This window comes from Macaca thibetana, chromosome 7, assembly GCF_024542745.1.
Source record: "Macaca thibetana thibetana isolate TM-01 chromosome 7, ASM2454274v1, whole genome shotgun sequence".
NCBI lineage: Eukaryota > Metazoa > Chordata > Mammalia > Primates > Cercopithecidae > Macaca > Macaca thibetana.
Genome location: NC_065584.1, coordinates 29718705 through 29743018, shown reverse-complemented (window position 1 = coordinate 29743018; position 24314 = coordinate 29718705). Strand labels below are relative to the sequence as shown.

Below are 24314 nucleotides of genomic sequence, written 5' to 3'. Positions count from 1 at the left end.
AGACTTAGAGGATCTCAGGGTTTCCTGAATCCCAGAAGCCACTCCTGAGTCAGGCAGGAGGCTGCCTCCGCGTAGTAAAGCCATCAGGGCCCACCTGGACAGGGAGGACAGCTGTCGCTTTTTCTCTGCATTTTCTTGCTGCCTCCCTAAGTGATGGTTGCTGTAAGGTCGGAGCAATAATAGCAGTAATAAAGATTTGGCATCTTCCTCCCTGAGGTAAGGATCACATGCTTTTCTTGGGAAGCACAGCCTGGCAGGCTGTGTGCAGAGTACGGAGTGGCCCCTTAGTAGTGGCTGAGGCAGTTCTGGGGCTGGGACCACAAGGCAAACCGGAGACCCACACTCATACCCTTCAGGAGAACAGCCGGAACGGAGGCCTGAGGCCACCACCCCATGGACTGTCAGGATGAGCAGCAGCACTGGGTAACACTGCCATCTCACTGGGCTTCGTCTCTGGTGGGAAAAGTCCTGCCTGGGTCCTTCTCCGGTGGAAAACCAAGAAGCTCGTACTTGAAGTGGATATTTTGTTTTTCTGTGTTGAGACCTAAATGGTATCTTATATTTAGGAATGACAATCCCAGAAAGGTATTAAGCATTCTTGGCCTAAAGAATGATTTCTAGGGGACATTTAGGGCTACCAGAAACTTAGGGACAGAGAGGAGGCAAAGCTACTTTTCTGCATACCCTCTATGTCTCCTTTCATGCCAACTCCAGGTATGGTATGCCCATATGCTTCTCTCCCACTCTTGTGTACTCTCCTCTGCCCTGTAATTGATCACAACCTGGTCTTAAGAGGAAAGCAATCTGATGAAAGCAATTCACAGTAAAGAGAGAGTGACCGATAGGCTTAACCTCTTTATATTTGCAGTTTAAGAGGTGACCTTCTACATCCAAACTCATAACTACTGTGCATTTACAGGGTGATAGAGGTCTATAGGGGTGAGACTTTTGAGAACAAGGGGGTGGTGACTACTGGTTGAATCAGTTGGGATGCTTTCAGTTGGCTCTAAGAACCAGAAAATCCAACTGAAAGTGGTATAGCTAATGCTAACCCCTATTATCTCACATGTGAAGATGTCTGGAACTTGGGTCACCTGTTCCAAGGCTGACAGCCCAGCACCTCACTGTGGTTTGTAACAACTCAGACTCTTTCCGTGTTTCGCTCTGCTGTCTCAGCTTCCTGGCTTGCCCTCCTGAGCCAGCACCGAGCATAGTCCCAACACAGCGGCAACAGTTCCTGGCGTTACAAGTAGGTGACATCCTCATATTATTTATCAGGAAAAAAAAAAAAAAAAAAGAGTTCCCTAGCAGAGTTCTCTTCATTTCTTATTGTCAAGAAGTAATGCCTACTCCCAAATCAGTCTTGGCAAAAAAACTGAGACTACCTTGATTGTCTTAAACCGATCATGACTCACCTTCTCAGACCTGTTTTCCTTGAAGGACGTGAAGGATGTGCAAACTTGGGGTTGTGTTAGCCAGGATGATGGGGGAGATGGGCTGTTGGTTTGGCCTCCAGTAGCATGTACCACCCTAGAGTTTTGTGTCTCCTGTGAACCTGGCAGTTTTGTGTCTCCTATGAACCTTCTCCCTTGGAGAGGGGAGAGAGCCTCTAGGATAGACTGTTGAAGGATGGCAGGGGAGGGAGGCTGATTCTCAGTAAATGGTGTTCAGTGAATCAGATGGTGTCGATGACTTTGCACAAAAGAAAAAGGCAGAGCCAAGGATGTTTTTTCAGCTTTGTCATTATCACCTGATATTGTCCCTTAATAGTTGGGGCAACTCTACTTCTAGATGCACGGCCAGTGACTCTTATTGATTTGAGTGGCTGTCCAGAGCCAGACTAATTGGGCCCAGAGATTGGAACAATGATTCAGCAGGAGGGGGTGAACTGATGAAGCATAGTCCATTCGTCTGCTGGCGGCCTGGCTTTGCAGCAGTTCTTTTCTACCCACAACACTGGGGAGCTTAGCGGGCCATATCTCACTGCCATTCTCACTGCTTGAGGGCAGGGTAAGACTCAGATGATCCCTGAGCTGTGGGACTACCATAATCCCCAGGTCCTAATCACCCTATATCACTCCCAGTTATTTCTCCAGCTTCTGAATTGATGAGGAACACTCCCTTACCCTCTCACCCATAAGGAATCTAACACATTGCCAAGTACTATGCCCTTCATGCACCACTGGGCCCCAAGGCGCTCGGCTATGTTGGAGTGGGACTCTTTGGCCTGAGCAATAAATCTCATCTATTGCTTGATGTCATCTGGCCCATCCCAAGGGTCAAGGGTCTCAAAAAGTAAAAACCCATGGCAGTCATGTTTTTGACTTTTTCTGAGCAGCATTTTCAGTGCATTTTGTCTACCATCTTGTTTGTTTGTTTGTTTGTTTCTTTTTTTTTTTCTTTGACAGAGTCTCACTCTGTTGCCCAAGCTGGCGTGCAGTGGTGCGATCTTAGCTCACTGCAACCTCCACTGCCTGGGTTCAGGTGATTCTTCTACCTTAGCCTCCCAAGTAGCTGGGATTACAGGTGCCTGCCAGCACGCCTGGCTAATTTTTGTATTTTTAGTAGAGACGGGGTTTTGCCATGTTGGCCAGGCTGGTCTTAAACCCCTGACCTCAGGTGATCCATCTGCCTCGGCCTTCCAAAGTGCTGGGATTACAGGCGTGAGCCACGGCACCCAGCCTCATCTTGTTTCCTTACTAAATGTGTTGGTTGAGCAGTGGGTGGCTAGGCAATGTTTGCGTTGGCACAGAATCCAGCAGCAATTTTATTTTTTAAAATATATATTAAAAAGTATCCAGAGATGTAGGCCACCCAAGGAAACTTCACCCTATAAATCTATTTTCTAAAAAGTGTGTACTTTAATAACTTATCAGAACAAAGATAAACCCAATGAATGGCAAGCTATTTACATCACTCTGAATTGATTTTCAACTCTTGTTGAACGTTCATTTTTACCAGTTTGGATCTGTACAGGCATTCTATTTAGTGTGCTGTTTTCCCATAGAACATTATTTCTTTTATAATATACAATAACTTGATAACAGTAACTTGCATTTCCAGTTGCATTTTACAGTTTACAAAGCTCCTTCTCTGCCTTATCTTGAGCTTCCTATTGTATTGTCCTGTGTCGTTGTGTTGTGTTGCATGAGGCAGGGCTGCATAAAGAATGAACAAGAGAAGCCCAGGTCAGATTTTGTTTTGACAATTCCTGTTTTCTACTATGTAAAATTGGCAAGAAAAGGATTAAATGAAAGTGTGTGTGTAAAGTGTTCGTAGCACAGTGCCTGGCGTGTAGTAGGAACTAAATAATGATAATTCCCCTTCTCTTTTGCTATTTTAAATAACAGTCAGTTGTTTTATTTCTTTTTCATTTCTTTTCTTGGTTTTATTTTATTTTATTTTATTTTTTAGTTTTTGAGATGGAGTCTCTATTTATTGCCCAGGCTGGAGTGCAGTGGCATGACCTAGGCTCACTGCAAACTCTGCCTCCTGGGTTCAAGCGATTCTCCTGCTTCAGCCTCCTGAGTAGCTCGGATTACAGGCACATGCCACTACACCTGGCTACTTTTTATATTTTTAGTAGAGATGGGGTTTCCCTGTGTTGGCCAGGCTGGTCTTGAACTCCTGACCTCAAGTGATCTGCCCGTCTTGGCCTCCCAAAGCGGTGGGATTACAGGTGTGAGCCACCACGGCTGGCCTGTTCACTAGTTTTCAAACTTATGTGTGACTCTTCATTTTTTCCATTATATTTCTGTGTGGCCCATGATTGATTTTTCCTCCTGCAAGCCAATGACCCTATAGGAAGATAGTTTTATTGTTTCACCTTGAAGGAAGTATTAATTTTTGAATATACCTTGATTGATTCATAAGGTTCCAGCTCAAGTAGAGAACTCTCAGGCTTTCTGAAATTATGATTCCCCCAAATTCAGAAGTTATGGCTCTTTCCACTAAAACCTCAGAAACAGAAAAACTCATTTTCTTTGGATAACACATGTGAACATATAATTATCTCAGAGAAGCAGACAAAATCTTTGAAATATTCATTTGTTCATTCATTTACTCATTCATTCATTCATGTGAGTATTCAATAAACATTTGCAGAGTGTTGAGTAGCTGGTAGGCACTGGTAGAAACACTGGTTGTTAGAAGAATTTTATGGAGAAGATGCATTTTGGGAGAAAAATCAAAAAGTCAAATTGATAACAACATCTGTTTTATTTTAGTTGATTGCATGTGTTGTCAAAAAGAAAAATTGAAATGAATCTGCTTAAGGTAGGCTAAGTAGATTCATTTAAGAACAGAGTTGAATGAAACCAGACGGTGAAACTGAGTTTTATGTTACTTTCTTCAGCCAAGAAAAGTCTAAAAATGGCAGCAGCCCAAACTACTTGAACCCGACGACTCTTAACCTGACCCCCTCCCCACCCACTGAATTTCAAGGGGTTGGTGAACCCCCTGAATTATGTGCAAAATTATGTATGTTCATTTTCTGGGCTTTGTAGCTGGTATCAAGTTTTAAAATTGGTGAGCTCCTATAAAGGGGATGGTGACATTGCATAAATCTGAGAACCACTGACTTCTATTCAAAGAACCCCCTTCATTTTAAAGTAACCAGGGAAGTGACCCACAACCCACAGGATGCCTTAGAAACCAGTTCGATGAGCAATGTAAAGTTTTCTGTGTTACGAGTTAGCTTACTAATTAGTTACTAGCAATTAATATTAGTTAATAAAATTGACTGCTTATGATTAATGATGTCAGGTATTATCAAGTGTTAATAATAATGAATAGTATTAATAATGACTAATTATGTAATTGATTAGTAACTGGAAAATCTTTAATGTGCCTTTCAGTGCTGCTTGGATATCAGTGATAATTAAAAATTTCACAAAAAACAGTGACCATACAATAAATGATGAGGAATTATTATTTGGCCAGAAGCTTCACCCTCAAGTAGAGACCTCACTGGGCTACAGGTAGCTCTCTGTGCGTATCCACGTCTGGTCCATGGTAATTACCTAGAGGGTAATCAGTAAATATTGATTGAACAAATGAGAGAGCCTCATTGTGGCCCCTTTCCTTGCCCCTCTTGGGTGAGACCCTCTGGAGTTTAGATTGGAGCAAAATGCTGGAGAGCTTTTCTTGCCTGAATTCCGAGCCCAGAACGGTAGAATTCAGGTGACTTAGATGGCATGACTGGCCTCTGCATGGGCCTGGGGGAATCTCTTCTTTTTCCTGTTCACTTGCTCTGCCTCTGCTTTGGTCACTGCCAAGGGCCATCTGAGGGCACTGTGATGGGATGTGATGCTGGAGGCTGCGGTGCCCAGGTGCCAGGGCTTGAGGCGTACAGTCCGGGCCTCTCTGTTGCCTCTCTGTTGCCCCCTCTCCCTTCTAGTCTTGCGTGATACAAACAAAACATAAACTAAATCAATTATCATAAGGTCATAGGTCTAGCCCATGAAAGACCAGACAAAACTCAAAAGAAATTAAACTACAGCCAAATGTAATTAAAAGAAGTTTTGGTAGAAATTGAGCATGATAATGCTGTGTGATGATTCTTTTTGGAATGGCATCTGGTACATCACCCAGGACATAAGGCTTGAAAACAAAGCTGTAAATGCCTTGTAGTTAATAGTCTGGCTTTAGATTGATTTCTTTTGCCAACACAGCATTGAGCAAAATGTCATAGAACAGGGCAAAAAGAAGCATGAGACAAGGCTTTTGTCTAGGGCTCAGTAAGCCTTTCTGGAAAGATGGGAAGGGGAAGGTCTTTTGGTACCATCAGGCCCACAGCTAGTTAGTTCTTATTGCCATCTGCTGTAGCCAGGGTTAGAGATGGTTGTTCTCAGATAACTCGGACTGTCATTTATACTAAGAATTACTGGGTCAGTCAGTCAGTCTTCTCCCCAGGCCTGGCTTTGAATGCCAGCAGGAGAGCTTATGGGAGATCAGGGCCCTTCTATTTCCCTCCCAGAATACTGGAACACCTCCTATGTCCCTGGTGTCACCCTTGCTTACCCGCTACAGAGCCATCATCGAGGAACTTGGGCACCCATCTCAAATCCAGAGCCCTGGTGGTGGGGCAGCCTTAGGATTGAGTCCCTGCCCATGGAGGGGGCTGTGGTATGCTTTGCACAGATCACTGGGCCCTTCTTTAATTTCACATCATTAAACTGACCCCTGAATGCCAGATAAATCTTCTAAAACCCCCTCTTATCATGTCATCACTCAAGAATCCACAGTGGAGCCAAATTGCCAAAAATCTAAGCTTTTCATCCAGGTGGTCAAATTCCTTCTCTCTCTCTCCTCTTGTCTGATCTAGTCGTGTTTTCTTATTCCAATTTAGTTTTTTATTATGAAATATTTTAGATGTACAGGAAGTATAGAAAATAGTATTATAAATGTTCAAGCACCAAACATTCAACTTAAGAAATAAAGTAGTGACAGTTACATTTGCAGCACCTTCCCAGTGCTTTGTGAACAGACCATGAGGAACAGATCGGGGAGCAGCCACAGGAGCAGTTGAGCTAAGTGCTTCAGAGCAAGGGCTGTGGAGTTGGCTGTGGAAATCCCAAGGGGAATTTTAGCTCAGTGATTCCTTGCTGGGAAAATTTTGGGAAAATCATACAACCCCTCAAAGCCTCAGATTCCTCATCTATAAAATGGGATAGCACTTTGGTAGGCTGAGGCAGGAGGGCTGCTTGAAGACAGGAGCTTGAGACCAACCTGGGCAACATAGTGAGACCCTGCCTCTACAAAAAAAACTTTAAAAATTTGCTGGACGTGGTGATGCACACCTGTAATCCCAGCCACTCAGGAGGCTGAGGTGGGAGGATGACTTGAGCCTTGGAAGTCAAGGTTGTGGTGAACTGTGATCACGCCACTGCACTCTAGCCTGGGCTACAGAGTGACAGCTTGTCTAAACAACAATAGAAAAGGGATGATAAGATGTGTATCTGTGTGCCTCCCAGAGTTGTTGCAAGAATTAAGTTTAGTAGTAAGTAAAGTGCTTAGTTCACTATTCACAATAGCAAAGATGTGGGATCAACCCAAATGCCCATCAATGAGAGACTGGATAAAGAAAATGTGGTGGATATACACCATGGAGTACTGTGCAGCCATAAAAAGGAATGAGATCATGTCCTTTGCAGGGACATGGATGAAGCTGGAAGCCATTATCCTCAGCAAACTAATGCAGGAACAAAAAAAAAAAACCAAACACCGCTTGTTCCAACTTGTAAGTGGGAGCTGAACAGTGAGAACACATGGACATAGGGAGGGCAACAACACACCTGGGGCCTGTTGGGCAGGGGTTGGGGAGAGCATTAGGAAAAAGAGCTAATGCATGCCAGGCTTAATACCTAGGTGATGGGTTGATAGGTGCAGCAAACCACCATGGCACACGTTTACCTATGAAACAAGCCTGCACATCCTGCACACATATCCCAGAACTTAAAAAATAAAATAAAAAATAAGTGCTTAGTTAGTGCTGGACACGAGGGGAACCCTCAGCCAATGGTAGTCATGGTTACCGATGCTGGCTGTTGGGCTGTCGTCATCTTGGACTTGGTGCAGAGTATCGAGCTTATGGGAGAGCAGGGTCCTACTATGTTTCCCTCCTGGAATTCAGAGGAGGGATGGGCCTCAGGGGAGCAGTTTCCCTTACTCCAGAGGAGAACCAGGCAGGAAGGTAGGAAATGTCGCTTGGTGTGTGCTGTGGGCCCACCCCATGACTGGGGTGCTTGTTGGATTTCAGGTGCTCATTCTGGCTGTGAAGCAGCTATTCCCAGAGTTTGAGTTTATGTGGCTTGTGGATGAAGCCAAGAAGAACCTGCCTTTGGAGTTGGATTTCCTCAATGAAGGGAGGAATGCTGAGAAGGTGTCCCAGATGCTCAAGCATTTTGACTTCTTGAAGGTAGGTGGGACGAGGCAGTGGGGGGCATGGCGGTCTGGTGGAAGAGTGTGGTGGTACGTGGGTCCCTGCCTGGAGTATCCCTTTCAGGACATAATTGGGACATCTTCTTCCTGAGTCCTCTTACTGAGGATGAATGATTTGTCACTGGTGATGTGCATTAAATCCCTTGAAGGCAATTTGCAAAGAAATACCAAGTGTGATTGTTGACCCATTAGTCAATTAAACAGATGTTTATTGAATAAACGACAACTGCAAGACACTGAGCCCTAGCCAAGAACCTATATGCTGTGGTCTCTGCCTCCGTGAGGCGTGGGATGATGATGATAATGGCGACGCTGATAGCTAACACTACTGTATGCTGGGACTATTTTAAACACACGTGTTTTACCTCAGCTTATACAGTTGGTTCTGCTGTAACAAAACGTATGTGTTTCTAGAAATACTTCAGTTATGCAAAATCACACAACAGAAACCACAGAGCTTATGGGGAAAATAGAGTTAGGGGCACAACACTCAAAAAAATTAATCAGTGGCGGGGCATGGTGGCTCACGCCTGTAATCCCAGCACTTTGCGAGGCAGAGGCAGGTGGATCACCTGAGGTGAGGAAATTGAGACCAGCCTGGCCAACATGGTGAAACCCCATCTCTACTAAAAATATAAAAATTAGCCTGGCGTGGTGGCGTGTGCCTATAATCTCAGCTGCTCGGCAGGCTGAAGCAAGAGAATCGCTAGAACCCGGGAGGTGGAGGTTGCAGTGAGCTGAGATCATGCCACTGCATTCAGATCTGGGCAACAAGAGTGAAACTCCGTCTCAGAAAAAAGGAAAAAAAAATCATCAGTAATACAGTAATATAGAAAAGAAAAGAAGATAAGAATGAATAAAAACCAGTAGCATAGTTTTACACATGTTAAATGGCTAAGAAATACATAAGACGACAGTACACATGGCACTTTACCTTGAGCCTGCTGTGGAAGTGGACATCAGAAGGGTTGCTGCTTGTTAGTTTTGTGAGATGGTGGGAGGAGTCCTTTGAAATGGGACAGAGGCCAGGCATGGTGGCTGATGACAGTAATCCCAGTACTTTGGGAGGCGGAGGTGGGCGGATCACTTGAGGTCAGGAGTTAAAGACCAACCTGGCCAACATGGTGAAACTCTGTCTCTACTAAAAATACAAAAAGTAGCCTGGCATGGTGGTGCAATCCTGTAATCTCAGCTACTCGGGAGGCTGAGACAGGAGAATCGCTTGGACCCAGGAGGCAAAGGTTGTAGTGAGCCAAGATCGTGCCACTGCACTCCAGCCTGGGCAACAGAGTGAGACTCCGTATCAAGGAACAACAACAACAACAACAACAAAAAAAAAAAAAAAAAAAAAAAAAAAGAAATGGGACAGAAAGTTGTAAGGCCAGATGTGGGTGACTCACCGACTCGCAGCAATGTCGAGGTGTGTTTGTTTTGTGTATTCCAATGTGGCACGGCTCTGCTGGATGCAGCTTTCTGCATTCCAGTGTTTCTCGCAGATGATAGTACAACATAAGCACATCCAAAATCTGCATTATGATCAAACTGTTTCCTAACATATCAATTGCATTGGAATAAATTTGTGTTTTCAAAACAAGTATTATAGCAGAACTGTTCTATGTAATAAGAGACACTTAATGTGGAAAACAATATCAGATAATATGAAGTTGCAGCTGTCAGTGCCCCATGAGAAGTACAGCTTCTATGTGCTCTGAGGATTCAGAAGCAGGGACTCCCATGGCCTACTGGGTCAGGGCAGGCTCTGTGGAGAAGTTGGCACTGGAGTTGGTTTTTTTTTTTTTTTTTTTTTTTGAGACAGAGTCTCGCTTTGTTGCCCAGGCTGGAGTGCAGTGGCATGATCTCAGCTCAGTGCAGTCTCCACCTCCTGGGTTCAAGTGATTCTCCTGTCTCAGCCTCCCAAGTAGCTGGGATTATAGGCATGTGCCACCATGCCTGACTAATATTTGTATTTTTTTTTTTTTAGTAGAGATGGGGTTTCCCCATGTTGTCAGGCTAGTCTTGAACTCCCGACCTCAAATGATTTGCCCGCCTTGGCCTCCCAAGTGCTGAGATTACAAGTATGAACCACTGTGCCTGGCCCTGGAGCTGGTCCTTTTTTTTTTTTTTAATTAATTATTATTATTATTATTTTTTTGAGACAGAGTCTCACTCTGTCACCCAGGCTGGAGTGCAGTGGCGCAATCTCTGCTCACTGCAACCTCCACCTCCCAGGTTCAAGCGATTCTCCTGTCTCAGCCTACCGAGTAGCTAGGACTACAGGTGTGTGCCACCACACCTGACTAATTTTTATATTTTTAGTAGAGGCGGGGTTTTGCCATTTTGGCCAGGCTGGTCTCAAACTCCTGACCTCAAATGATCCGCCTGCCTCGGCCTCCCAAAGTGCTGGGATTACAGGCGCGAGCCACCGCGCCCAGCTGGAGCTGGTCTTTAAGGACCGTCCTGATGTTCTCTCAGGGCACACAGGAATTGGGGAGAGAGATGTATGTCACACCATGTTCTTCCAACACATTTGTCGTTCCTGAGGTGTATGCCTGTTTACACAGGGTTACCCCCTTTTTCCCAGCAGTGCAGGGCTTAGAGGGCTCTTCTGGTTGTCTACACTGAGCTTGGCTTCCAACTCTAGGAGAGATCACCCTTCCCTCTTCCTCAGCAGGCCTGGGGAATGCAGGAGAGGGGTCACCAAGCCCTCAGCAGCTCCATGTGCAGGTTCCAGAGCCAACAGTCAAGCCGTGCTATTCTTGGGGAGGATGGCTCAGAACATTGGATCAGGGAGAGGGGACACTATCGTTCTTGACTAAGGTGTCCTTGTGGCTTTTGAAGACGTCATGAGACATGGAGGAAGTGTTGATACTTTTGCTCTCCTGATTGACTAACAGGGATGGAGCGACTGAAGATGTGTCTATTCTAACCACTTGAGAATCCACAGGAGGAAGAACCACAGCTGTGGTGATCAGTGCAGTGTCTTGACACACTGACTGTGGAGGAAGATAGAGCCCAAGAAGAAGTTTAGCTGAGTGTGGTGAGGGTCGGGTCTGTCTCCATTCTCACAATATGCTTGACTGGCATTTTGTTGGCTGCCATTGTCCATGTGGATGTACAGACCCTCTTGTGTGCGTAAATCCAGGAGTGCAGCCTAGGTCTGGTGTCACTGTCCCAACCTTGGAGCTCACACCACCAGTTCAGTGAAAACTTGGCTCTTTTAGACAAGTGATAATGTTAACTAATTAATATAATGCTATAGAGTCTAAGACATGCTTCTACTGCTTATCCCATTTCTTTTATTCCTGAGCTTGTTGCTGTACTGGGAGCTGGGGTTTGTCCCTGCTCTGGAAAACTTCTCATCTAGTGGAGGGACAGACACAGCAATGTGTTGTTGTAGTGCACGTTTGTTAGCACCGTGACAGGCATTCGTCTGTGTTTCTGTGGATTCCTAACAGGAAGTACGTAATTCTACTCAGGGTAAAGGGCTCCAGTGAGTGCTTCTAAGAAATATTGACTCTAGGTGATATATATTGAATATCTCTTTTTCATCAGGAGCTGCTGCACTGAACACTCTGCAGGTACTGTGATGTTGAGTCCCTCCAGCAGGCATCAGCCCATATTGCAGAGGACAGTTGAAGTAGAGGAGCTAGGGCAACATCCCAGATTTTCTGACTTCAAGTGTGGTGCTCCTCTCAGGATACTCTGCTGCCTTTTACCGGCAGGGGTGCCCCTCAGAGCCAGAACTATGTGAGCCAGACAGAACCATCTCCTCCACTGTTCCCATGGAAACAGCAAAATTGTCCCCTGGCTGGGGCCAACTGGCAAGTGCCAGACCAAGACATGCAATAATAACAATAACACACACAGTTTTCAGATGAGGATGCCAAATGGGTAAATAATGAATATACCAATTTGACCTGCTGTTTCCAAAACTTGCACACCCTTCCTAAGACAGTGGTGGAATTAAGGCTCCTGAGTAATTAATTTTCCCTAAACACATAACAAGCGGGAAGTGAATTTTGCACTGTGAACCCAGTTCAGCTCTTAAAACTGGAGATAGATTGCTTTTGCACACTGGCTCCCCATCACAACATCTGTGCATAATTAAGCCTCCGCAAAGAGTTTACCTCTCAGTGTGTGAGGCATCTTCTGGTGCTTATGTGGGGTTTAAGAACCTCAGCCCTGTGCTATAAATCTGCCAGCCTCAGACAAGCACTGAATGCAAATATGGTGTCAGGGGGACTGGGAGAGGGTGAGGGGACAGCTAGGCTAAATGGTTAAAGCCAGGCTTAGTGGATCTGGCAGTAGAGTGTATGTGCTAGGGGAAGGAAACAGGACAAGTGGTAGGGTTTCTGACTCACCTGGGGGACAACTGGGGACAAGGTGGCGGGGGAGAAGCTTTATAACCACAGGGTTTGGGACTGGAAGTGATGAGAGCATTTCTATGTGTGTGGAGGTGGGGATAGGTGTGCAGGGCCATGCCAGGGTTCCTTCATGTGAGGTAAGGAGCCCAGGACTCTAGAAATTGTGGACAAACCCTGAGGAGATGTGCTTGCTTTTTGGGAAGTATGATAGCTTCCCATGAATCTCAAAGATTAGGAACCACTGATGTATAGTAATTAATATATAACTTTTTTTCTTTTTTTTCTTTTTTTTTTGCAGTGTGCTTTGTATGTATTTACTCTTTAATCCCTACAACAGCCTCACAAGGGAGGTGCCATAACCAGCCCCATATCATCAGCTGGGAGACTGAGGCCCAGAGCGATCAACCCTTTGCGCAGGGTCACAGGGCTCACCACTAAGGGGCAGGGAATAGAGGTAGCCTGCTCCAGAGCCTGCACGTTCCCCCTCCGTGTAGTTCTACTTTGTGGGGAAGATGTGAATTTCAGTGAACTGTCTAGAGCATAACTCTCAGCCCTGGTGTGTATCAGAGCCCTCTGTGAAACTCCATGTGGCCGTCATAAGAGCAATCAATGTTTTTTCCAGCAGCTGCTAGTGTCTAGTTCCGTGTTGAGTGCCAGTACTCTGCTCATAGTAGTAGGAAATGGGGGCGGGGGTGGGGTCGTGCTTCCACTGTAACCATTATCACCATGTTTTTGGTGGGGAAACTGGTGTTCAGAGAGGTTATATAACTTACCCACAGTCACACAGCTTTTAGATGGCAGAGCTGGAGCTCCAGCCAGCAGCCTCACTCCAAATTTGCCAGTCTGACCTGACTCCAGGTCTCCAGGCCTTCTGCTGTGTTGGACTCAGGCTCCAGGAGGACTGTGGGCCCAGGATGATGGGCGCTGTCTCAGACAAGCCAGGCACAGCCTGCTTCGTGGGCACATTGACCAAAGTATAGAAACAAAGCAGAAATGTGAGGTCAGGGCCAGACTGTGAGGCTGAGGCCCAGGGTCTTGGGCTGGAACTTCCCTAATCGTCACCCTCCTTCTTGGGGTCCAGATTGGCATCAGTGTGGGAGGCTGGAGGAGCCCACAGGAGGGAGGCCTCTGCTCTGTGACAAAGAGGTAGACCCTGGACCCAGGGGTCCTAATGGTCAGGGTGTGACCCTGCTTGTGGGGCTACTGAGCACCCTGGCTATGAGCTTCTTAGAGTTTCATTTTGCTTTGTTTGGGGGTGGGGTGGGGAGTGTGGGTGCTTATTGACTCTTTCAAATTTCTCTTTTTCGTTTTTTCCTTCCTTGACGGAAGAAGCATAGGACAGGAAATGCGGGCGCTCACTTCACCCCACACCCCCAGGTCCTCCTGCCCATCTGGTGATTTAGGGGCAGCTCACTTTTTTAACTAAGCAGGAGCAGTTTGGCATTTTGCAGTCATTTCCATGTTATGTCTGTCCAGGGGCACCTGGGGTTCTGAAGCTCCCATGACAAATTCCGCTGTTTCCCAGGTTTGATATTTTAGTCATTTCAGATTTAAGCAGCAGAAGCAAGGGGCACATTCTGTGGTTAGACTGGAATGGTGATGTCTGCAGGGAGACCAGAGGGGGAAACCCCAGTACACCCAGGACCCTGATGCACAAGCACAGAGAAGCTCCAGCCTGGGGGTTTTCTGTTTCCACCTGTGACTCTTTCCTAGTGGTTTTTGTTTGTAAGTTTGTTTGTTTGTTTTAAAGATGGAGTCTCACTCCCTCTGTCACCGTGGCCAGAGTACAGTGGCGTACTCTTCACCCACTGCAACCTCCGTCTCCCAGGTTCAAGCGATTCTCCTTCCTCAGCCTCAGTGATCTGCCCTCCTCGGCCTCCCAAAGTGCTGGGATTACAGGCGTGAGCCACCGTGTCCAGCCCCTCGCTGTTTTTTAAGCTGCCACTGATGGGCCTGGCTAGAGATTTGACCTCTTGTCTCCAGAGCCTTAGGGGCCCACTGTCAAACATAGGTTTCCAAACAAACCCAAGGGAAGAATTTAACCCGAAACTATGTCTCATTCATTTGGAAGCCATGAACAAAAACAACAGGCAGGGCATGGTGGCTCACGCCTGTAATCCCAGCACTTTGGGAGGCTGAGGCAGGAGGATCTCTTGAGTCCAGGAGTTCGAGGCTGCAGTGAGCTATGATCATGCCACAGCATTCCAGCCTGGGTGACAGAATGAGACCCTGTCTCTAAAAAAAACCAACAAAGCAACAATAACAAACATGCACTCACTTTTTTAAAAAGAAACTTTTTGAAAAATGCCAAGCAAGTCTAAATTTTAAGTTCAAAGTATCAGTTTTACAGATTTCTCTATTGGCCCAGATTTTCAAATGGCAGAAACCGCAGGCAGGCAGCAAACCAAAATAACACCTTGCTTTCTTTTGGAAACTTTGTTCCAACTAGAGCATTTCACTTGTATGTACAGCCTCCATTTATCCTCAGAGCTCCTTACTGAGATAGGGCAGAAACAATTCTGCTTTCCAGCAAGGAAGACTGGGATGTAAAGGAGTTAAGTGGCTAGTCTAAGACACAACAGTATTAGCCGAATTAAGAACAGGAATTAAAGATTAATTAAGAATTAAGGACTGTTGACTTGAGGGCCACTATGTTATTGCTAGATGAATTTGGGTGGTCAGGGTAAAGGAAAATCTTACTCTCCAAAACGTTTGAAAAAGCTGCCCATGTTTCTTTATTTGTAAGAGGAAATAAACTCCTCACAATTTGGGGGAGACTTGGCATGCTGGAAGCCCAGTAACTCCTCCCTCCTGGCTGTGGGAGTACTGGTAGCTGTCCCTTGCTCACATGGCAGTCTGGTTGCATTCCAATCTTTTGCCCGCTCCTGGAGAAATCTGTTCTCTTTTTGGCTTTTGAGTGTTGTGAGAGTCAGAGAGGGTTGGAGAGTGTATGTTAGTAATGCATTTGTCTGTAGGCAACTGAAAGCCTCATTTAGAATGCCTTAAACAAAAGAATTCATTGTCTTCACATAGCAAGAAGGTTTGTAGTGGTTGCCTACTGATACATGGTTTTGGTGGTTTGACAGTATCAGAGCTGGCATCTCAGTTCTTTATAATTTTTTTTATTTTTCCTCGTTGTTGCAAGATGGCTGCTATAGCACCAACAATGACATTCACGTTCACTTTCAAGGCAGGAAGAGAAATGGAAGAAGAGTAGCACTGTGCAAATACCCCCCCTTTTTTTTAATCAAGGAAATAAAAACCTTCCCAGAATCCCCTAGCAGGTTTCCATTTATGTTCATAAGTCAGAACTGTATCACATGGCCATATCTACTATAAAGCAGGCAAGGAAAGTAGGTTTTTTTATTTGTTTGTTTATTTGTTTGTTTGTTTTCAGACAGGATCTTGCTGTGCTGCCCAGGCTGGAGTGCAGTGGTGTGATATATAAGGTCACAGCTCACTGTGACTTTGACAGTGATCCTCCCACCTCAGCCTCTCAAGCTGGGATCACAGACATGCACCACTATGCCTGGCTAATTTTTGTATTTATTGTAGAGACGGGGTTTCGCCATGTTGCCCAGGCTGGCATTGAACTTCTGAGCTCAAGCAATCCACCTGCCCCGGCCTCCCAAAGTGCTGGAATTACGGGTGTGAGCCACCCCACCTAGCCCCAGTATTTTGTTTTTTTCATCCCTAGGGAAGAGCAGGATTGGGAATAGATGTTGGGTTAATATCCAATGTTGTCTGCCCCAGGAAACATGTTTTCCTACAGGAAACAGGCATGAGAAACAAAATTTATCATCTGGTCAAAATTCAGTCATTTGCTTAATACACACAATGCACCCATTACCCAGGTGAAATATTGGAGGCAGGGGGAGGAGCCCAAAGTGGGCCTGGTGGTGGGATGGGGAGAGGAAATATCCTTAATAGCAATGCCCAGGTATGAGGCGTTCCACGTTCCAACATTTTCCTCCCAAGTCCCAATTTTAGTTTTGGCTCTTAACAGTGTTAGAAGGCACTGAGGAGAGTCGGCAAAGCCGGTTTCTAAAGGAGTGGGTGGAGGCCTGCTGAGCAGAGGTGGAGTAGCTGGCCTCCCTCTTGGCCTGACTGTCCCATCCCCACTGTCAACACTGAGGTCCCTCCTGGGCCTCTTCTCCCTTGCTCTGGGAGGAGCCTCTGTTGCTGTCTGGCTCGCTGTGCCACATTGTCGTCCTTGCCCGACTCCCAGCCTCCCCAGACCATCTGACCTGTCCCTTCCTATCCCAGGTGCCCCGAATCCACTGGGACCTGTCCACGGAGCGGGTCCTCCTGATGGAGTTTGTGGACGGCGGGCAGGTCAATGACAGAGACTACATGGAGAAGAACAAGATCGACGTCAATGAGGTGAGGTCAAGAGCTCAGGGCTGCTGTGCCAGGGAACGTGGGCTTGGTCGAGGCTGCCCAGGAAGTGCCTGTGTGTCCAGGTGAGGCCTCAGAGTCTGGCCCCCCTGTCTTTAATGGGGCCCATTGTCTGGAGAATTATAAACTTTGAGCAAGAAAGATTCTTTCAGGTCATTTAGGCCAACCCTGTGCACATGGCAGCCTGCAGGGGCATGCGGAGCCCCTTTTGCCATTACCTGCTTTTCGTTTGCACCATCTGAGGCCCACAAAGCTAAGCGGCCACAGAGAACAATGATGCAAAATCAGTGGGACTTAATCCTTCTGGCTCTGTGGGGCCTGTCCGTTGTCTCTTCCCTCTTCCTGTCCTCCCCTCTCCTTCCCACTTCCCAGATCTCAAGGGATCAGGCAAAAAGGGAACAGCAGCAGCCAACTGCATCAGCCTCCTAAAGCAGGAAAAAAGAGGTGGGCTTTGTGTGTCCCCCCTTCCATCCCCCTTGTCCCAGGGAATACTGGCCAGTGGGTAGGACCTGTCCCTCAGTTTCTGCTTCTTGGTTGCCACAGGCTCCCACAGGAATGGGTGGAGTTGTACTTTTTCAACAACATTCATAATTTCATTTTTATGTTTTTGGAAACGGGGTCTTGCTCTGTTGCCCAGACTGGCATGCAGTGGCACAATCATAGCTCACTGTAATCGGGAACTCCTGGGCTCCAGCAGTCCTCCCACTTTGGCCTCACAAAGTGCTGGCATTACAGGTGTGAGCCATGTGGCCAGGCTCAACATTGATCGTTTTAAGAGTGTCTGCTGTATGCTAGGTATAGGTGCTCACAGGAGGACCAGACCCAGTCCCCAGAGCTTAGCATTAGAGTCAGATACACATCTAAATCCTTCCTACTGTATCTCAGGCAGCGAGAGGGTGTGAGCAGAACCCCAGGGAGAGTGAGGAAGAGGCACTGAGGCCTGCCACAGGTTGGTGTCCCCAGCAGGATGAGTAGGAATTTTCCAGGTAGTGGCTTTGCAAGAAGGGGAAGGGAATGGGTGAAGTTTGGCAGGGCTGGGGCAGGGTTCCTTGGGGTGTGTGGGGAGATAAGGTAATGGTCTAGGGTGTGACCTCGAGGCACTGTGGAGTTACTTCAGGGTTTTGAGGAGTGCAGCAACATGTTCTGCGCTCTGGGGTGGAAGGAAGGAAGGAAGGGAGGGAGGGAGGGAGGAAGGAAGGAAGAAAGGGGCTCACACCCAGTGGAGGTGAATGCTTTTTTGCTTTTTTTTTTTTTTTTTTTTTCTGAGACGGAGTTTTGCTCTTGTTGCCCAGGCTGGAGTGCAATGGCACAATCTCAGCTCACCGCAGCCTCTGCCTCCTGGGTTCAAGTGATTCTCCTGCCTCAGCCTCCCCAGTAGCTGGAATTACAGGCATGCACTACCATGCCTGGCTAATTTTGTATTTTTAGTAGAGACAGAGTTTCTCTATATTGGTCAGGCTGGTCTTGAACTCCTGACCTCAGATGATCTGCCTGCCTTGGTCTCCCAAAGTGCTGGGATTACAGGTGTGAGCCACCGCGCCTGGCTGTGAGTGCTCTTTTCTATTCCACTCCCCATGTCCACAGGCAGTGCACAAAGATAAGCGTGAGCATATGGTCCCAGTGGGGAGAAAGCCATACCTTGGCTCAGCAGATGAGCCCAGGGGGATAGTAGGGGAGTGTGGTGGTCACACAGGCCGCCTGGTGGCCATGTGACCACTGTTAATGGGGTCAGTACCTGCCTCCGAGAGGGGTCGTGAAGACTGTGTGAGTTAGGGTACAAACAGCGCTGAGCACAGTGCCTAGTGTGTGGCTAGCGTTCCAGAAGAGTAGCTGGGTGGTGCTTGTTGATTTCCTTATGTTATCTTTGGGCTCTGCTCTTTCTTTCTCCTTTTACCATTAGCGTTTATTGCATGCCTAACTCCCTGTGTCAGGCCCTTTTCTCCATAATAAACTTACGAGGGTGGTCTCATTGTCTCTATTTTGCAGACAAAGAATCAGAGACTCAGAGAGAGAAGGTCACACGGCTTAGTAGAGGTGGGATTAAAACCTGGGTCTCCCTGATTTCACTCTTCCTGTTAGGCCACAAAGGAGGGGCCACATCAAAGTGCACAGAGCTGCTGCCAGGAGCTTGGCGGAAATGTTCGCTGTGGCTGGCTCAGGCCTTCTAGGAAAGCTGTTGTCCCCTGACTTAGGGAACAGTGCTTCAATAACCCATTCGAGGGCCTTGGGGGGTGTGTGGGGTATAGGCAGGCTACACCGAAACAGATAGCACCCTGCTTTCCCCAGGGCAGCTTCGCTAATGCCTGAACTTCCTATTGGGCTTTTCTGGAAGAGTTCTGCTGCTTGGAGGGAAAGGGATGAGAAAAATAATTCCTCCTTCTATTTTACAGATGGGGTGAAAAGTTCTGAGAGAGAGCAAATGTCTTCCCTGAGGTCACTTGGCCAGTAACACAAGTAGGGGCTTCTGACTCTGCTGCCTTCACTGGTGGCTTCTAGGCTGGTACGTGGGAGGCGTTCAAGCAGAATACAAAGTCTTTGGTTCCAGTGGTGAAGGGATTGGATGGGATGGGAGGCCACCTCTGGCCTTTCCTGAATGGCCTTAAAGGGAAATAGGGTCTGTTGCCTGCTGATCAGGAAATATCCCAGAGGCCTCACCCCTGCCAGGTTCCTGGCATTTACTTACTACCAGCTGTGGAGGCATTTTCATTCCAGCAGCACCCTCAAGTCCATTAATCTCTTTGGATCCAGTGAGCCCAGAGCTGTAATGGCATTTAATCAGAGGCAATGTTGATTTTCAAAACAAATGCAAACACAGAAAGGTGCGCTCTAGTGTGGTTGTTTGCTTATGGCTGAGCGCGGTGCCTGGCCGGATGGCCGGAGGGGGCAGCTAGGCTGGAGCTGGGCAGTAGGAGCTGGGCAGGGCGTGCCCTCTGAGGCCTGGTCTCATCTGCTCCTGCCTCCGCGCTGTTTTGATACCTTGTAGACAAAGCCAGTGGTCTGTGCAGAGCAGATCCTTGGTAGACATCCTTTCATCAGTGAACGGGTGAATAAACCAGCCTCACACCCTAGATTGGCCCTTACCAGGCAGACCTGGGCGAGAGTGTCGGTTGTTTTCTTGTGGACATGCAGAATGGGGCAAGCTGATATCAGAGTTATTTGGGGAAAAATAATAACTAATAATAATTATAAGCAATTAATATGTGCCAGGCATATGACGCACATAATCTCTACTCATTACAGATCTCCTATGCAGCATGTTATTAACCCCATTTACAGATGAGAAAGCAAATGCTCAGAGAGGTTAAACAACTTGCCCCATATCACACAGCTAGCAGGGGTAGAACCAGGGTTTGAACTCAGATCTGCATGACTCCAAAGTCCTTGCCCCTCTACCTTCTCCATTTCCCTGCCAGGGATCTATAGGTGGTTGCAAAGGTAATTGTGTGTTTTGTTTTTTATTTCGGGCCATTCCAAAACTGCAATTATTTTTGCACCAACCCAATACCTTGGGCTGCTGGAACCTGGAGCCACTTGGTAACTAACTACTTAGAGGAGCTGGAGCACCGACTGAGAAGCATTGCCCAGCACCAAGGCAGTGTCTGAATGTAACACCTCTCTCTCTTGCTTACATCAAGGATCACTTCATATAAACATTTTTCTGTTTTATCATACCTATCTGTAAGTAAGTGATTTTGTGAGGACGGTGTGAGTTAATGCACAAACAGTGCTTTGCACAGTGCCTGGCGTGTGCTAAGTAAGTACCCCAAACTGATACTGAGATGAATGTTGTTGTTGTCGTCGGGCTGTTTTTTTCTCTTCTACCTCCCCAACGTTTTTTTTTTTTTTTTTTTTTTTTTTTTTTTTTTTTTAGCCATTAGTGTTTACTGACTGCCTGGCTCTATGTGCCAGGAGCTGTCTGCATTATCAACTTACGAGGGAGGTCTGATTGTCTCAGATTTGCAGAGGAAGAATCAGAGACTCAGAGAGGGAAGATAACTTACCTGAGGTCAGAAATTTTAATTGTATACCTCAGTAAGTTTCCATCTGGATATAATATGTAATGACTGTTCAGATAAAGTTACAAGTCATTTCTAGCCCCCTGGCAAGCTCCCGCATGTCCCTTCCGGTCAGTACCCTCCCAGAGCTGATGCCCTTCTGAGCGTTGCCACCACAGATGACCTGCACCCATTATTGAACTTCACATAAATGGAATCATGCAGTTTTGGGATCTGACGTCTTCGTCATCAATGTGGGGCTCTTCTGGAATCTATTTTGTTTCATTAGTCTATCCTTGTAATGCCACGCTATGTTAATTTCTTAATCCCCAGTCCCTGGCTTTTAGGCTTTGCATCACTTGGTAGCTCTTTGGCAGTCTGAGATGACGTTATTAAATACTTACTTCCGCAGAAACCCCCACAGTGGGCTATGGGCCACTACGGTGCTCTAAGTACTGTCACTTACCATCAATGGTGTTGGGAGTAGATTAGGGACAGGCCTTACTCTGAATAAATTAATCTATCATGTCTCTTACCAACCAACATCAAAGCCACGGCCTTGTAGAGGACTACGGGGGAGCGTGTGTGTGTGTGTGTGTGTGTGTGTGTGTGTGTGTAAACATTCCACAATCCTGAAAGTTTCAAATAAACTCCTGAGGTTCTAAAGTCTCCCTAGGACTGTGGTACTCAGCGAGCCAGCCCTGGAGTAACTCCCTCCTGAGGGCAGCCTGGCTGTGAGCATTCCTTGGGGAGGGAGGTACAGGGCTAGATAGGAGTGACAGGGGGCAGAAGTCTTACTCTAAATCCTGGGGTGTAGTGTGACTAGTGGCATCTTAGCTGCTATAAGCAGATGTCTATCCTGGAAGGTGGCTGTAGAGGGGACCCCTCTTGAGGTGGATGGGGGTGGATCCAGACCCCCTCCAACCACTTGTTGTGTCAGCCTCACTCCGCTTTGAAGAGGCCTCCTCACTCTACAGCATCCCAGTCCCACTTGGCCAAATGGACTTGGATAGGGAAACACCGGTTTAGCAGGCAAGACGGGTAGGTTCAATCTCTGTCCTGCCGGTACCTTGCTGTGTAACCTTAGGCAAATCACATCCGCTCTCTGGTCCTCAGTATGCTTATCGAAGGTGTTGGACTAGCTAGGCTCTAACCAGGAACATTAATTCTTCAGCTTGGTGAGAGCTAAGACTTGTTCACCAACAATCTCTTTTAGAATCACTGTAGGGGAAAAAAAGAAATCACCAGGGGAGCTTATTTAACAATGCAGATTCCTGGACTCTACTCCAAACTCACTAATCCAAATCTGGGGTGGAAAGGATTGTAGAAGTTTGCAAGAATCTACATTTCAACAAACTGTCCAGGCGGTTCAGACACTCACTGAAGTTCAGGACTCCGCATACTCAAACATGAAGCCAGGGGCCCAGGCCTTGCCAGGAGTGCCATCTGCGCTCACCCTGCTGATCTGTACCTCCAGGCCCGAGACAGCCCTGCCCAGGGGTGCCCACCTGCCAGCAAGCACAGGCCTCGGGAGCCAGCAGCCTGCAGGGGCCCTTGTTTGTTTGTGTCTGTGAGCCCAGAAGCAGATATTACCAAGGGCCTGACCTGGTGATCATATTTGCCAGTCACTTTAAGAGCTGGCGACAATGACTGTCATTGATCTCATTAAAAGTAAAGGTCGTGCAGGAGTCCGCTTTCCCGGGCTGGATGGCGCCTCCCCGAGCCACAGAACCACTATTGATTGCCGGACCTTTATCGAAGGTTAATTGGATTTCAGTGAGTGTGTGTTTAAGATCCTGCCGAGGCTGAGGCTCAATTTAATTTTTGTGAAATTAGCCAAGAAAGAGGTGACAGAGACGGGAGTGTAGGGGCAGCAGGGACGGATGACTGGAGGTCTGGTGGGCAGACACTGCTGTCCGTGAAGATTGGGATGGGGTTTTAGAAGGGACACCAGCCTGGCTGTCCCAGAGACATGGGATCCAGGGGGCGAGAGTGCCAGAGCTCCTCAGTGGTCATTATGTGGACTTAGGTTCAGTCTGCTGTCCTCAGGGTGGTGCTTCTGGTGTGTGGTGCAGCCTCCAGAACCTGTCAGTCTCCATCTTCTGTCAGGGTTGGGTGGGGATCTGGGGCTTTAGCTGGTACTTTTAAAGTCTTTCAATTAATCTTTCTTTTTCAGAACCCCCAAATCTCATTTTCAGAGGTGCCAGGGTCCCTCAGTTTCTGAGCCTGCTTGAGGCTCAGCAGTAATAATTATAAAGCTCTCCTATTGCCGGCTTAGGGGTCCATGTTTTCTAGCCTGCCGAGTCACTTCTCAGTAGCTCCCTGCAGCAAACACAGTTTTGCTTATCTCACTTTGCCTTCTGTTGTTGCCTCTCTACTCTTTTCTTGTTGTGGTGGGGTCTTTGCCTTCTTTCCTACTTTTAGAGTCACTTTTGTGGGGTTCGTGAAGGAGTGGAGTCAGTGGCCTGGGTTCCACTTGCCATGCTTAGCCAGAAGCCGTTGCTATGCTTCTTCTAGTAAGCAATTCCATCCCGTGTCATTGCAGGAGCAGTGAAAGGGTCTCACTTTTGCTTTTAGCAAATGTTTTATTGAGCAGCTACCATGTGCAAGCACTGAGTGCACTTGCTATAATAGAGGTGTGAGCAGAGCGTGGGAGAGGGTGGGGCTGGGTGAGGCTTCATAGAGCTTGGGTGCTGGGTGGGAAGAGCATAGGGTTTCAGAGTTAGGGCTCCTGAGATTGTGTATTGGCCGGTGCCTTTTGGGTAAGTGACATCCTCTGAGTGTGAGTTTTCTCATCTATGCAGTTGGAGAGATAACATCACTTACCGCGTAGGGTCATTGTGTGAACTTTGCAAACTGAAGTTTTGTAAAAATAATGCGACTGTTACTTATTCATGAGGTCGTGATTCACAGAGACGTGTCTTCCTCCATAGAATCTTTGAGAATCCTCTTCGCTCCCCTTCCTGCCCGCTTGCCTCTATTTTCTGAGTACAAAGACTTGGAGCTGGGTAATAGTCATCCATTAAGCCTGTGGTGGACCCCCTCCCCTCGCCCCCACTGTAAAAGCCATGCCGAAGTTTCTACCATTCCCCTTTCACCACCTCCGGTTGAATAGGACATTTGCATTTTGGCTCAGTGTCATTTTTCCCCTGCTGGGCCTGCCTGGCTCTCTGGTAGAAGATGCCCAAACCAACACAGAACAGCTGCAGAGGCATGAAGACCTTCTACCAAAATCACCAAAAGAAAACACCTTCTTCCATCGTCCGTCCCTTCATAGCGTCTTGGACCAAATATCTAAAAGAGCTCGGGGATATGAGAGGGGTCCAGGTGCATGAGATGAGTTCCTGGACATTTATTTCCTCAACAGCAAAGGTGTCGGGAGTGGGTAACGGTGTTGCTGTGGAGTTGGCCTTCCTGGATGCAGGTGTTGGCTCTGCTACTTATAAGCTGTGCCACCTTGGTGAAGCTACTCACCCTTTTGAAGCCTCAGTTTCCTTTCGTAAAGTGGGATACAAGCGAGTAACCCACTGGATTGCTTGATGACTGAAACAGAGCGCTTGGCACGGTGCCGGGCCCAGCATATGTGCTCATCACGTGTTGAATTATGCTGAATTCT

General features: G+C 47.1%; 2 protein-coding genes across 3 annotated transcripts in view; one reads left to right on the top strand and one right to left on the bottom strand.

Annotated features, from left to right (window-relative positions):
* SNW1 (SNW domain containing 1) overlaps positions 1–24314 on the bottom strand; it is a 1184582-nt gene that overhangs the window by 170341 nt on the left and 989927 nt on the right. The window lies entirely within an intron of this gene.
* The window catches only part of ADCK1 (aarF domain containing kinase 1), a 129671-nt gene that overhangs the window by 87706 nt on the left and 17651 nt on the right, over positions 1–24314 (top strand). For both annotated transcript variants that reach the window (XM_050798777.1, XM_050798776.1), the window contains 2 exons: positions 7760–7918; positions 16572–16688. In XM_050798777.1, coding sequence (XP_050654734.1) covers positions 7760–7918; positions 16572–16688 — 276 coding nt within the window. The remainder of the gene's footprint in view (positions 1–7759; positions 7919–16571; positions 16689–24314) is intronic.